Genomic DNA, 15,268 nt, shown 5'->3' with positions numbered 1-15,268 from the left:
AGAATGCTAATCCCTCTGAAATTCCCTAACTGCTCATGTTTTTCTTGCAGTCATTAACTCACAGCTGTTTAAGAGGAATGTTAACTTTCACAGGTATTTGAGGATCTGCAAAGGTTATGGACTCGGTCCCTTCATTCTGACCAAGCCATTAAAAAAATTATGCTACCTGGGATTTTTTTTATAGCAAAATATTAACATTAGAATTGTTTTCTTGAAGTTACTAACCTCTTATAAAGCCCAAATAAGTTCTGTGATAGAATATTGTTCATATATCTATTAGCTCCTTCTCACACACACACTCCTAAACAACTCTTACAAAAAATAAACTATTCATATGATAGGTAAGTTAACACTTTTCATAGATAAACCTGTTATATTCTTTTGTTTCTTTTATCACTAACCACAACAACCTTGATTCCTCAATTTCTATATCCTTAATATATCATAGTTTTCATTAATTACAATTCTAAAAATCTCCAGTCTCTATTTAGATTATTTTTTGTTAGTTTTATTTAATATTTCTTTAATTGATCAGAAATTATGAAACTAGACAACCAAACACTAAAATTTGTCTTGCATGCATGCATAATGTATATGCACTCGTGTACTTGTGCATACAAGCAACATGTAAACTATTCTTTCTTGTAGAGGTTAACAAGTATCAGGGGCATCAAAAAGACTCATTAGTTACTAAGAAAATTAATATAGAAATCAAGAATGCATTTTTTTATCAGTTGGCAGAATAACAATTATGCTGCTACAAAATACAATATCTCTAATATACAATTTCATAGCCAATATTTTGTCAAAAATATACACCATTTGATCATTTTAATTTTTCGTTTTTTTTTTTCTTTTTATCGACTTGCATAAGGATGCGATGCTGACGTGCAGTACATGTATAACCACTGTTCTGCAAGTGACCTGTCAACTATGTCTTATAGTTAAACATGTTATCTTTTCTCTTTCAGGTTACCTGACAAACCAAAGATAAATTATCGTGAATCTGAAGTCTTCAAGCTTATCAATGAAAATGAATCAGCAAAGCGTGCTGAGGAGGCCCGACGTGCTGAGGAAGCTGCCGATACAAAATTAAGTGGCAGCAATCCATCAAAGCAGTCACTGTCCTTCAAAGTATTGCAATGGATGACTGATACTGAGAAACCTGCTGATGAAGAAGAAGCTACTACACCTACAGGTACTATAAACAGAATATTTCTGATGATATTTCTTCTACTCTGTGTAAGTGTGCTTGTCTCATGTGTGAATCTGAATATGTGCTCAATAAACACTTCTCAAAAGTGTCTATGGTCTGCTTTATCCATACATGGAAACAGGATACATATTACTCAAACCAGAGTTTCAATTATTTGGCTTTTTTTTTTGGTTGACTGTATGCATCAGTGAATTCAGAATGCTTTTTTTTACACATTTCTCTGTCTGTCTGTCTGTCTGTCTGTCTGTCTGTCTGTCTGTCTGTCTGTCTGTCTGTATGTCTGTCTGTCTGTCTGTCTGTCTGTCTGGGTCTGTCTTGTCTGTCTGTCTGTCTGTCTGTCTGTCTGTCTGTCTGTCTGTCTGTATGTCTGTCTGTCTGTCTGTCTGTCTGTCTGTAGTCTGTATGTCTGTCTGTCTGTCTGTCTGTCTGTCTGTTGTCTGTCTGTATGTCTGTCTGTCTGTCTGTCTGTCTGTCTGTCTGTCTGTCTGTCTGTTGTCTGTCTGTCTGTCTGTCGTCTGTCTGTCTGTCTGTCTGTTGTCTGTCTGTCTGTCTGTCTGTCTGTCTGTCTGTCTGGTCTGTCTGTCTGTCGTATGTCTGTCTGTCTGTCTGTCTGTCTGTCTGTCTGTCGTCTGTCTGTCTGTCTGTCTGTCTGTCTGTCTGTCTGTCTGTCTGTCTGTCTGTCTGTCTGTCTGTCTGTATGTCTGTCTGTCTGTCTGTCTGTCTGTATGTATGTCTGTCTGTCTGTCTGTCTGTCTGTATGTCTGTCTGTCTGTATGTCTGTCTGTCTGTTGTGTCTGTCTGTCTGTATGTCTGTTCTGTGTGTCTGTCTGTCTGTCTGTCTGTTGTCTGTCTGTCTGTCTGTCTGTCGTCTGTGGTCTGTAGTGTGTGTCTGTGTGTCTGTGTGTGTCTGTCTGTGTGTCTGTGTCTGTCTGTGTGTCTGTCTGTGTGTGTGTCTGTGTGGTCTGTGTGTCTGTCTGTGTGTATGTGGTCTGTTGTGTGTCTGTGTTGTCTGTGTGTCTGTCTGGTGTTCTGTGTGTCTGGTGGTGGGTCTGTTAGGTTGTGTGTGTCGTGGTATGTGTGTGTGTCTGTGTGTGTCTGTGTGTCTGTGTGTCTGTCTGTCTGTGTGTCTGTCTGTCTGTGTGTCTGTCTGTCTGTGTGTCTGTCTGTCTGTGTGTCTGTCTGTGTGTCTGTCTGTCTGTCTGTGTGTGTGTGTGTGTGTTTCTCTCTCTTTGTCTCTGTCTCTCTCTTTGTCTCTGTCTCTCTGTCTCTGTCTCTCTCTTTGTCTCTGTCTCTCTGTCTCTGTCTCTCTCTTTGTCTCTGTCTCTCTGTCTCTGTCTCTCTCTTTGTCTCTGTCTCTCTCTTTGTCTCTGTCTCTCTCTTTGTCTCTCTCTTTGTCTCTGTCTCTCTCTTTGTCTCCTCTTGTCTCTGTCTTTCTTGGTATCTCTCTTTGTCTTGTCTCTCTCTTTGTCTCTCTCTTTGTCTCTGTCTCTCTCTTTGTCTCTGTCTTTGTCTCTGTCTCTCTCTTTGTCTCTGTCTTTGTCTTTGTCTCTCTCTTTGTCTCTCTCTTTGTCTCTCTCTTTGTCTCTGTCTCTCTCTCTTTGTCTCTGTCTCTCTCTCTCTTTTTGTCTCTCTCTCTCTCTCTTTGTCTCTCTCTCTCTCTCTTTGTCTCTCTCTCTCTCCTTTGTCTCTCTCTCTCTCTCTTTGTCTCTCTCTCTCTCTCTTTGTCTCTCTCTCTCTCTCTTTGTCTCTCTCTCTCTCTCTCTGTCTCTCTCTCTCTCTCTCTCTTTGTCTCTCTCTCTCTCTTTGTCTCTCTCTCTCTCTTTGTCTCTCTCTCTCTCTCTTCTCTCTCTCTCTCTCTTTGTCTCTCTCTCTCTCTTTGTCTCTGCATTGAACATACGCTCAAGATGTCTCCTAATTTTATCTTTCAATATTTATATATTTTCAAACAAAGTATGTACTTAAGTTGCTTAAAAATCGTAACCTATTAGTTTTAATATAAGTTGTGTATTCTGCTGATAGGTTAGTAGGAAGTGTATGTGTGTGCATGTGCGCACACACACATATACAATAATCAACATGTGTGTTACATAATTGTTTATTCAATCTCTACTTCAAATTTCTCATACCTTGTGCTTCATCATTGTTTACTGAATATAACATAATTGTTTATTTGGAATGGAGCCAATTGGCATATATTGGGCTTAGATTATATATATATATATATATATATACACACACATACATACACAAGGAAACCTACCTTTTCTTTATGCTCACCACTGGCTTGTTTTTATTATGTCCTACTTCAGTGGAGGATGTCTTGTATATAAATGCCAGCATTATGTAATACTTTGAATCATTGCATTACAACAGATGCTCAGAAACTTGGTAGCCACCAGCTTGTAGACACTGGAGGAGCATAATGAGTTCTCAAATGGTAGATTATATATTGTATATCTCTATACCTCCAGATGTCAACATTAAGTACTTCATCCCATACTCTGTAATATTTCATTTCTCCAGTTTCATTATATTAAACACACATGAGAAATGAGTTCTCTTTCATTGACTGCTAGATGAATTTAAGCCTGAATTGTTGTGGTGACCAAACTGGCAATAAAATATCTGCAAAGCATTTGAATTAATGGGTCTAAGGTGGTTACCCAGTTAACCTTTACTAGAGATTGGAAGATTTAGAATGAACTATCTTTCTACAAATTATAATATTTATGATGATAGCAAAAGATGAGCAAAGCATACAGTCAAGAAGTGACTTTTTTTTCACTATAGGAGTACTCATTGATCACTGCTTTTATCAAGTCAGATTTATGATCAAAGACATTTCAGCCATGACTGTACCAACTTTTGAAGGGGTTTATAGGGTAACATTATCAGTATTTTCCTTATTTAAAATGGTAGATGTGATTTAAGGGACATTTGGTTGCCTTTTCTAGCAGGTAATGCAACCATGTAAAGGTTCTCTTATCACTGGTAACTTATTTTAGGCAATCTTCATCTGGATATGGTTTCAGTATTTTGAAAGTGGCAAAATGTCCAAAATCAAAAAAATACTTTTAGGTTAGAAATTACCTGTAAGAAATTAGATATGCAGTTATTTAAATTAAAATACTTCTGACCATATTTCTTATGAAATATATTTATAACTTTCAATTAGTTTAAAAAATAAGCATAAGGCGTTTAGTAAAATTACTCTTTTGTTGCTAAGATGTTTGAAGAATTATTCACAGGAGCCTAAAAAGTGTGAGATAAATGTGTGCAGATAGAGGAAGAGAAGTTATAAAGTTTGTGACTGAGTCACTGAGAATAATGGAGGAAAGTGAGTTGAATTAGAAAGAACTGAAAAATAAAATGGAATATCAGACAGTAAACAAGGCAGGGCTTGAAACAAAGATTAAGATTCACTGTCAAGAAGCAAAAATAACTCATTATTTTTAACAAGCATTACATTAGTATTTAATATATATATATTTTAATGTTTTATTACTTTAAATATATTTTATAGATATTATCTTAATATATCATAAAGATAAAATTGACTGGGACTTCAAATTTTGCTCATCTGTTTGTTCAGTTTGTCTCTAAGTATAGTCACAGCATCAGTAAATGCTCATTTATTTTTGAAAGTGCTTTAAAATTATAAAATTATAATTAACTTTGGATCTTAATGTTATAATTTTAAAAGATTGTTACTATAAATATATCCAATTTATTCCAGAGCTGCATTTGTTCAAGTAATTTTCTTAGGATGTAAACAATTGCATCATAATAATCATAAGTCATTAGACACACACTGCTGTAATCACTTTTATCATTTTGTAATATTAATAATATATATTATTAGATATCAGTATTTCAGCATACATTTTCTGCCTGGTCACTTCACTGCAATGTTTACCACCATTGCCTTACACAACTTCAACTGATTCAGTTATGTTATATTTTAATTTCTTGTTCTGGAAGAAGTTTTTTTTTTTGTTTTAATTACTGAACATTTTATTTTATTTTTTGCTTGTTTATGTTTTGCTGAAAATTTTAATCAAATAAATGGCTCTCTAATATTGATAATGATGTTTCAGCAATAAGTAGGGCTTATTCATTTGATTAAACAACTGTTAAATTGTTCATATTATCATAAGCATATTCACCCTTACCCACTACATTTCATTTCCTCTCACACATTTCTATTTTGATATACACATGCACATTCACACACAAAAAAGTTTGTTTCTACAAACACAATCTGTCTCATCTACTCACTCTCTATACCACTCCATCCAATATTTTATATATAAATCTATTAATTTCCTCCATTTTCTCCAGATACAAATACATATTATGATGCAGACTCTCACATTGGTGCTGACCAGTATGTTGGACAAGGTATTATCACTGACAACATACACCCTATAAATATGAAATTATAGTAGTGTAGTAGGGGTGGCTACTTTCCTCCTGCTGTCCACCTTCTTTCAATCCTGCTTTCCTCCCTATTTGTTTTTTGCTTTTGTAGGAGGCATTTTTCTATTTTGATTGGTTTTTGACATTTTTAAAAAATCTTGTATCTTAAAATTTTGATGCCTTTTGCTAATTTAGTATATTGCACACTCTGGAGATGTGTATATACACATATTTGGTGGGATGGAATATGTTTTTTATCCTAATTGTTTTCATATGTGTGCAGTACTGTTGATAATCGCTAACTATCAAAGTGCACACTGCAGTGTGTGTGTGTGTGTGTTTGTTTCACTTTATTTAAAACTGAATTTTTTTTTTTAATGAAAATATTTGGATGTTAATAAATACAGCATTATTTAATGTGCACATATATATATTCACACAGTGTAATATGAAACTTTTGAGCATCAATATTAGGCAGGTATAACACCAGGTTATATACTGCTAGATGTTCTACTTTTCAATGGCATCTACCTTTTGTGAATGTAGAACAGTGAACAGCAAATAGCAGTGTTGTTGGTAGGGGGTATGCCTATATGAAAGGAAGATAGAGAACAAAAATATACAATGTTTCTAAGATAAATTGATTAGTTAAAAAAATAATGGTTATGTAGATATACATTAACAAATTATAGGTTCGATTCTAACTTGACATTAATACCATTTTGCCTAACTTGGATTCTTTTATCTGTTATTAGCCTCTATACAATAGGCACAAGGCCTTTAAGTTTTGGAGGTGGTGGCTAGTCGATAACATCACCTCCCAGTGCTCAACTCCTACTTGCTTTATCAACCCCAAAAGGAAAGGCAAAGTTGACATTGGCAAAATTCACTCAGAACATAGACAGATGAAATACCATTTTGTCTGGCATGTTAAGTTCTGCCAGCTTACTGCCTTGTACTAAACAGTTGTTGAAATTTTATAAAGCTAGAACTATATTTACTGAAAAGGTACTGACTTTAATACTATACTATTTAAGCTAGGATAGAAGACTTTAGTATTCATTCATGTGAACAATGTTGGATAGGAAATATAAGAACTGCACGGAAATTGGAAAGATGCTTTCCATAATAGTCAATTACAAGCAAATGACAGCAGCAAAGATAAAGAAATTGATGGCTCAATTAAATTGCTGTCAGTTTTTAATATCACCATCTGGCCCTTGACTACCTTGAGTAGAGTTGACTCAAACATTTGAGCCAAATCTGAAGAAACTTCCTTCCACTTCTTTTACAAGCTCTGAAAGAAGTAATAACCCATACTTAGTTTTATTAATCATACTTGTGTATAACAAAATTATAACATGTTTTTAAGGATGCCCAAACATTAGTATTGATTTGCTAAACTCTTAAATTATATTTTTAGAAATTTCACCACATACCTAGATACCTTTTCTGGCACATTTTGGAACTACTTATCATTTACCATCAATTCACTGCTGGTATGGGTTGTACAGTTTGACAGGATCCAACAAGCTGTAGGGCTGCAAAGTTATAAAAATAATTCTAGAAAAAGGCAATGAACAGAGGTGTATCTGTCCAAGAAAGGTGCTGAAATGAAGCAGTTTGTGAAAGGTGGGATAGTGACCAAATACCCAGTTGTTCAGTATACATCAAGCAGAACTGACAAAAAGAGATTCCAGCCATAACCGCTCCTTTGTTCCAAGACTACATTATCCAATGTTCATTCTGAAGATGGCAGCAATTTGATTACAATTTGGCTCCTGTTCCTACCTGGTCAAACAACTATGTAGCAGTTCCCTCATATTGTACTAACATTCAATATGTCATAGTCTATCATTAAGAGCCAGGTATTTTAACTGTAATAAAGTACTTGTGATAGGTATCCAGTCAAAAAGTGACTGCTTCACATCCAAAGTTTGTCTCCATTGTCAAGTTGATTAGTGCTGTATATTATAATCATTTCATTGATACACTACTCAAAGAAAGCAACAGTAACAAGTCAAATGGTGGTGAAAAGACTACAGATTATATGCTAATAGCATTATTACTGCTTCAGGATAGTAAGCAACTCTGATCCAGAGTACCAATTGCTATTGCCCTAGTAAGGTATTATTTTCTGTGTTCAAATCCTGCCTAAGTGAAATTTACTTTTCATCCTTTCAACATCGATAAAATAAATACCATAAGTACCAAAGTTGATATAGATCAATTGTGCTCTATAGAGGTAGTAAACTGACAGCTATTAGAGTATTGGTCAAAATGTTTGATGGTTCTTTTTTTGTTTTTTTTCATTGTGAAGTCAAATTTAGATCTATTTGGGTTGGTTGCCAGCATTTCAAAAATTAAAACTTATTGAAAAATTTTTAACTTGGCACATTAATATACTTTTCAAAGCTGAATTGCTGGAGTTATTTCACTTTTCTCGAAAAATGCTTTTTTTTTTTTAATGTTAGAGGGTTAAAGTTGGATCATTTTCTCCCAGTCAAGAAACAGGATTTGGAAGCTGTCATTTTGTACATGACTGCACATTTTGTCAACATCCTAAAAATAGCACATGTTGTCAAGGAAGAGTAAACATGTCTTATGTAGTTTTAAGCATTGTGGCAGCATGAACTTAAAAGATTTATCTAAAAACAAAATAGCATATTACAAACTGAATATTTTTAAAACCTAAACATTTTGTTGACTAGTTCATAAATTCACATGTTCAGTTGTCAACAGATAGGTAAAACAAGTAGTTTCAATATATTTGTCAACACATGCTTTCTTGCAGACAAAAGAGTTCTCATGTTCTGCTTGTTACTATGGAAACAGGCATGAAAGTGTCTGTGGCTTAAGATTGGCTAAAATTAGTCAAAATTTTCAAATTTTAATTGCTAATAACTCTTTATTGATTTAAAGCAAAAATGATTTCCTCACCATTCATTAGCCTATAAAAGTGCATCATTACACTGAATATGAAATCAATTCAAACAGAATTGATGCTGGCAGCCAAACTGAATAGATCCTAAAATTCTGCTGAGGCCAATTTTGCCCTCATTGTTGGACTGGCAGAATTCATAAAGCAGTAGACAGGAGTCCCATGCGTTATCTACTCTCTCTCTTTCTCTTTCTCTTTTTCTCTCTCTCTCTCTCTCTCTCTCTCTCTTTTTCCTCCCCTCCCTCTTTCTCCCTCTCCCTCTACTCCTTCCACACCAGCTTGATAGCCATTATGCTAAAAATAACTGATTAAACTCTCATTTTTTGATATTATTAACCCAAAGCTAATTGAATTTCTTATTTCATTAAAGCCAATGAGAAAATGTATGAACATCACAACTACCTATTATATGAATATGTGTGTGCATCACTTCATAGATATATAAAACATTATTCAGTAGTTTATATTGTATTAAAATCCTGCAATGAGTTACAAAAGGCATTTTCATCATGAATTTATTTTAGCCTCTTATCTTTTTCTTATCTCTCATCTTTCCCCACTCCCCCATCTCCCAACCAGGTTTTGTATTTACCCATTTCATTCTTTACTCTTTCTCTAGGCTTTCTGCCTCTTGTCCCCCTCCCCACCAACTGCTTTCTTTATCACTTGCCCCCCTCTCTCTCTGTTGCTTATCTACCCTCTCCCTCCCTTAGTTCCCCCTATTCTCTTTCTTTTATTCTCCCCCACTATTCTTTCTTTTATTCCCCCTCTATTCACTTTCTCTTATTTCCCACATTCGCTGTCTCTTATTTCCCCCAATTTGCTTTCTCTTATTCCCCCTTGTTTGTTTCCACTCTCTTTCTCTCATTTGTTTTCCTTCTCTCTCTCTTTCATTTATTTGTTCTCTCTTCTTCTCCCTATCAAACAATTAGAAATATACTAGCAGGCCAGGTGGCTCCATGTTAAGTGAGTGAATGAATGTATGGTTGTCTACTGCAAACTGATACATCACCTCACAACCGCAGAGAATTCTTCACACCACTCCCCTTCTATCGTTTCTAACTTTTACCATTAAAGGAACTATGCTCCAATCTCTGAAAAGCTGCTGCTGTTTGGCTGAATGGAATAATAGTAGACTCACCTACCCTTGCTGGAAACAGGGTGGTGGTGACATTTTGGAGCCTAAGGCTAAAATAGCTTTTCCAGCATAGAAGGTAATGGAGCGGTAGTTAGGTGATGATTGTATATACAAAGAATGGAGTTGTTAGGAAATGGAATAAAAAAAAAAACACTCTTGAATAAATGTTTAGTTCCATTTCTGTATAGATCAGTAGACCTATGTTCAAAAACATTGCAGTTGTGTCCATCCCATCTTTCATTTACGTTTGTTAGGCACAATGGCCCAGTGGTTAGGGCAGCAGACTCGCGGTCATAGGATCGCGGTTTCGATTCCCAGACCGGGCATTGTGTTTATTGAGCGAAAACACCTAAAGCTCCACGATGCTCCAGCAGGGGATGGTGGTGATCCCTGCTGTACTCTTTCACCACAACTTTCTCTCACTCTTACTTCCTGTTTCTGTTGTACCTGTATTTCAAAGGGCCGGCCTTGTCACTCTCTGTGTCACGCTGAATATCCCCGAGAACTACGTTAAGGGTATACGTGTCTGTGGAGTGCTCAGCCACTTACACGTTAATTTCACGAGCAGGCTGTTCCGTTGATTCGGATCAACCGGAACCCTCGTTGTCATAACCGACGGAGTGCTTCCCTATTTAGAATGTGGGTGGGAGATTTGGTTGTTATTTCTAGCAAATCAAGTTACCATCTATAGAGGTTCTGTCTTAACTTGCTTAAATGTATACTGGTAGTGGGTGAGGGTTATTAAATGATTTCAATCAATGGTTCTCAACCAAGGTTTATATGATCTATTGGGGTCCATATGAGACTTTAAAATTTGTCCAACAAACTGGTTATGCTTCAACAATACACAATATTTTAACAATTTTAGTGTACAATTCCTAATAAAATTATACGAATATAGTAGGATTTTTTAAAATATTGAATGGCTATGGGATCTCTTCAAGCACATCAAAAAATCAAATGGAAATTGAAGTTGTGATATCGGTGCTGGTGGCATGTAAAATGCACCATCCGAACATGGCCGATGCCAGCGCCGCCTTGACTGGCTTCTATGCTGGTGGCACATAAAAGGCACCTACTACACTCAGAGTGGTTGGCATTAGGAAGGGCATCCAACTGTAGAAACACTGCCAGATCAGACGAGCCTGGTGCAGCCTCCTGGCTTCCCAGACCCCCGTCAAACCGTCCAACCCATGCTACCATGGAAAACGGACATTAAACGATTATGATGAATGGCTATGAGAGTACACACAAAAGCAATAAGAATCAAAGGCATCTATAGGTAAAAACCGAGAACCACTGACTGATGCAAAGTCTTTTTCTTTTTTTCGTTTTTAGTAAAAGTTAACTTCTGTAAACCATATTTACGAGGTGATATCAAAAGGTTTCCTGGACTAGTTGGGTAAATAATTTATTTTTGTATTAATCATAAATTTTAACATCATTTCCTTTGAAATAGCCACCTTGCACAAAATTTTACCAGTCCCAGCATTCCTACCACTTTTAGTATCCAACCTAGAAGTTGTTGGTAAGCAAATCAAGGACCTTTTGTGATTCACTCTTGATCTCAACAGCAGTGTTGAAACTGACTTTTGAGCTGCAGGTTCATCATGAGGAAGAGATGGAGGTTCACAAGTGATAAATCTGATGAGTAGGACAGATGTGGAAGTGATACCATGTTGTTTTAGATGAGAAACTCACAAGTGAGGAGAGCTTGATGACAGGGTGCATTGTCCAATTCTCTGCACTTGAATCCAATTCTCTGCACTTCAGATTCTTTCACCAAATGTCCTTCCTTAAATGCTTCAAAATATCATTGATTGTCCTCCAATGATCCTCAGGCACAAGCTGATGACTTTTGTCCACATTTTCTAGGAGTGATGTTCATGGTAGGTCTTCCAGATTGCTTATCTTCCAGGGACATTCTTCAGCTTCTGAAGTGCCCATGCCACTTGAAACATCATGTATGACCCATTGCTGCATCACTGTAAGGTTTCTGAAGCATTCTCAATGTCTCTACAGCAGACTTCCCAAGTCAGATGCAAAATTTCACATTGGCTCTTTGCTCCAGCTTCCTGTCCATGACAAAAATTGCAGACTACAGCATACACATGATCACAAGAACACGAGTTTCACAAGTAAACACAGCGATGTCACTTGGCACACTGCCTGAAGAAGATCACTGCTAGCTCCTGCTATATATACAACCATGTGCTGCAATCTGTTGGCACACTACAGAACTGGTCCAGGAACTTTTTGATACCAGCTTATATTGTGAAGATTCATTATAATGGCTTCCAAGATATTTTTCAGGCTCTTTTAGGAGGATTTGAACTCAGCACTTTGAGTTAACAAACATTTGTTAATGTTGCCATACTCTTGACCACAGCAGTGGTCTCTACAGTCTAAATTTTCAATTAGATAGGCTAGACCTTTGAATTTGTCAAGTGTCTTTATTAAAGCCTATTTTGTTTCATATCATTTGAATTAACACCATTATAAAAATCATTAATTCTTCCTAATGGATTTAATTAATGATGAGTCTTAAAATGTTACCTTGAATATCCATTTAGAAGTTGTGCAATTTGCATTCAGAATCAATAGCTGGCTGGTGTACAAATTAAGAACTGAAGTACTTAACTTACGAAGAAAATTGGTTTCAAATTGTTATATATATGAAATCAGTGTCCTTCAATTGGCAAATGTGTAATTTACGTCCAGTCAAGAGATCTCATTGCTGGACTATATAGTATACTTTATAAGGAAAGATTAAAACTGCTAAGTTACAACTGCAGACTTTGAGCCTCCAACAAAGAGACTTTTCTCAAACAATATATATAAAAAAAAAATTTTAATAAAAAAATTAAAGGAAGGAATCTCATAGCTAAAAATAGTTTTTTCTAGTTAAAACAAATGGCAAATCTTGTAGAGAAGCTGTTTGCCATCTCCTTTTTCCTTTAAAAAAAAATAATACCCGGTCATTCCAGAATATGTGAGTACTAACACACTTAAATGAGCAAAAACTTTCAATTAAAATTACCTTTGTAATGAGGAAGGGAAACATAATCCCAGTGACTAATATTAATCATTTGTTATTTCAAGTTCTGATTTAAGGAAGTAGTAACTTGTTTTTGCTTGTTTATTTTTATGGGAATAATTTCATGGGAAATGTTTTTGTTTGCAACTAAATTCCATATTTCAAGTTGTTTCTTCTCATATTACTTCAATAATTAGTTTCTAATAAAAAGTTGAAAGGCCATGAAGGAAGAAGGAAAAAAAAATATTGGCTTTATTTTTAACGAGGTGCAGTGGCAATGAATTTTTAAATATAATCTCATACTCTTAGCTGCAAATTACAATTTGCTACCCTGCTTTGCTTCTGCATCCATTGTTAACTCTTTAAGGTTTTGAGAATTGACCCAATTGACTTAATCTACAAAAAAGTGTTTAGAGTGAATCTACTGAAATGTTCTTTTCTGTTGACTATTCATTACAAATGTGATAAAAACTAATTGTGATTTAGTCTGTAAAACAGCTTAAAATAAAATATAAATACATATAAAATGTGTAGCATTTAAATTTGAATAACAATTATAAACTGGGGACAAATTCCTTTCCAGTCAATATTGAGGCAGTGTGTGTGACAGACACGTCTATGAAAGTAAGGTGTACCATCACATATTTTAGAGTTTTGCTAAGTATTTGGTGGTATTGTATTCAATTGGAACATCTATTTGGTATTGTATTCAGTTGAACATCTATTTGGGCATGCATATTTATTAGTTTTTCTAATGTCAGATAAAATACAGTCCATTGTTTCTTCTTTATAGATCAGCTTATCTACCAGAACTTTTATTGGTTTGCATTTTGTTTCAAGTTCTTCTTTCAATTGTTAACTCTGATCAATTTTGTTGCATACGCTACCCCCAATCCCACCCAACATGCTGAGTTATAGCTTAAATCTTTTTACTTTTATACCAGTAGGAAACTTTCTACAACTACTTTCATATACATTGTTTACAGCTTCAATATTACTCAGTTGCAGAGAATAAAAATGTTCTGGAAAGTGTTCTCTGCAATTGATTAACATTGATTCGGCGGGTTGTAGAAGGGTTGTCAGTGATTTGTTTCCTAACGTATCATATTCTAGAGGACCTGAAGTAAATTGGCTGCCTTATACTTTTGGTCCTTATGTAATGATAAATTGAGCAAATTTTTCAAACACCCAAAGTAAAAATCCATTGAAACTAGGTTTAATTCAAAGTCCATCTCGACTTTTAATCCTGCATGTTGGGTTTTATCAAACTTCATGCTTATGTTTTGCTTTACTTGTGAAGATTTCTCTTATTTTCACAGACATTTGTATTGTTTTTGGTTAATGCTTGTTTCTTTGTTTTTTTATACCTTCAATTTGAGCAATCTGTATTTGTTTAGAATGTTTTTCAAAAACAGAATGTGATTAACAAATATATATTATTCTTGGACATTTTATATTGAAATTGTTATATAATTTGTAATGATTTAAGTGAAATGCTTAGAAAATTAAGGGAATATACTAAATAGGATTTGTTTTTAGAAAAGATTAAAATATTTTTTTATTCTAAAGTAAGCATTTTTAACAATTTTTCTTTCATTCTTTCTTTTCTTCTCTCTCTCTTTCTCTCTCTCATGCATTCACTATTTTTTGTCCATTCAGTAGATAGAAGCCTCAGATTAGTAACTTGAACTAAATTTAGTTTATTTCAATCAAATATCACTGCAATTTTAGAAGTGTCTAACCTTTAATGAACATATTTGCTATTACTGCTCTTATTGTTATTATTGTTTTTATAATTGATCTTAGTTTTATTTATTGTTGCATTATTGTTTTTTATTTGTTTTATTTATTATTTATCATTTTTAATTATTCTTATAGTTATTTTACATTGCAAATAACAAAAACCTGCTATTTTTATTTTTAAATCTGTGTACCGTAAATCCTCGAGTATAATCCACATTTTTTCCCTGAAATTTAAAGGTCAAAATCCCTAGTGCGTACTATATACAAGGTTAAAAATGAAAAATATTTTCTAAGCAATGTCCGATTCTCTATTTGCTGTCTGGCAATGTTTATTCAGACACATTTTGTGATGTCGAGCGCGAAAATACCTTAAGCTAAGCCTGAAAGCAATGAAGTCATAAAAGAATCATCCATAACTTGCAGTAAGCAACATTTATTAAAATAAAAGTATTCAGAACACAGAATAATATGTAACAAAAACAATTTTCAAACATATTTACATTCCCATATAACAGTTAAGAATATCACCATTATTGTATTACGCATGCGCGGAAGTGTTTGTTCGACTAGGTGCTGCTGGCTTAATTACATATGACTCAAGTTAGAGAAGGAGTGCAGATTATACACAAGATTTAGGTTTTTCAGAAGTACAGCACCCTAAAAATCCCCTGTGTATTATACTCAAGGGCAGACTATACTCGATTTACGGTATGTGTAGTCTCCTATCATAAATGACAGCTAAGGGTCTCTACAATTACTTTCTGAACAACCTGC

General features: G+C 34.8%; 1 protein-coding gene across 7 annotated transcripts in view; it reads left to right on the top strand.

Moving 5' to 3' along the window:
* The window catches only part of LOC115209407 (extensin-2), a 271,538-nt gene that overhangs the window by 230,157 nt on the left and 26,113 nt on the right, over positions 1-15,268 (top strand). For 5 of the 7 annotated variants that reach the window (XM_029777805.2, XM_029777807.2, XM_029777804.2 and 2 more), the window contains 2 exons: positions 972-1,198; positions 5,558-5,617. In XM_029777805.2, the coding sequence (XP_029633665.1) occupies positions 972-1,198; positions 5,558-5,617 (287 nt within the window). The remainder of the gene's footprint in view (positions 1-971; positions 1,199-5,557; positions 5,618-15,268) is intronic. The other 2 variants (XM_029777810.2, XM_036501379.1) reach the window with 1 other exon arrangement.

The sequence above is a fragment of the Octopus sinensis genome, linkage group LG3, assembly GCF_006345805.1.
Source record: "Octopus sinensis linkage group LG3, ASM634580v1, whole genome shotgun sequence".
In the NCBI taxonomy this organism is placed as follows: domain Eukaryota; kingdom Metazoa; phylum Mollusca; class Cephalopoda; order Octopoda; family Octopodidae; genus Octopus; species Octopus sinensis.
This window is presented reverse-complemented; position numbering and strand designations above follow the sequence as displayed.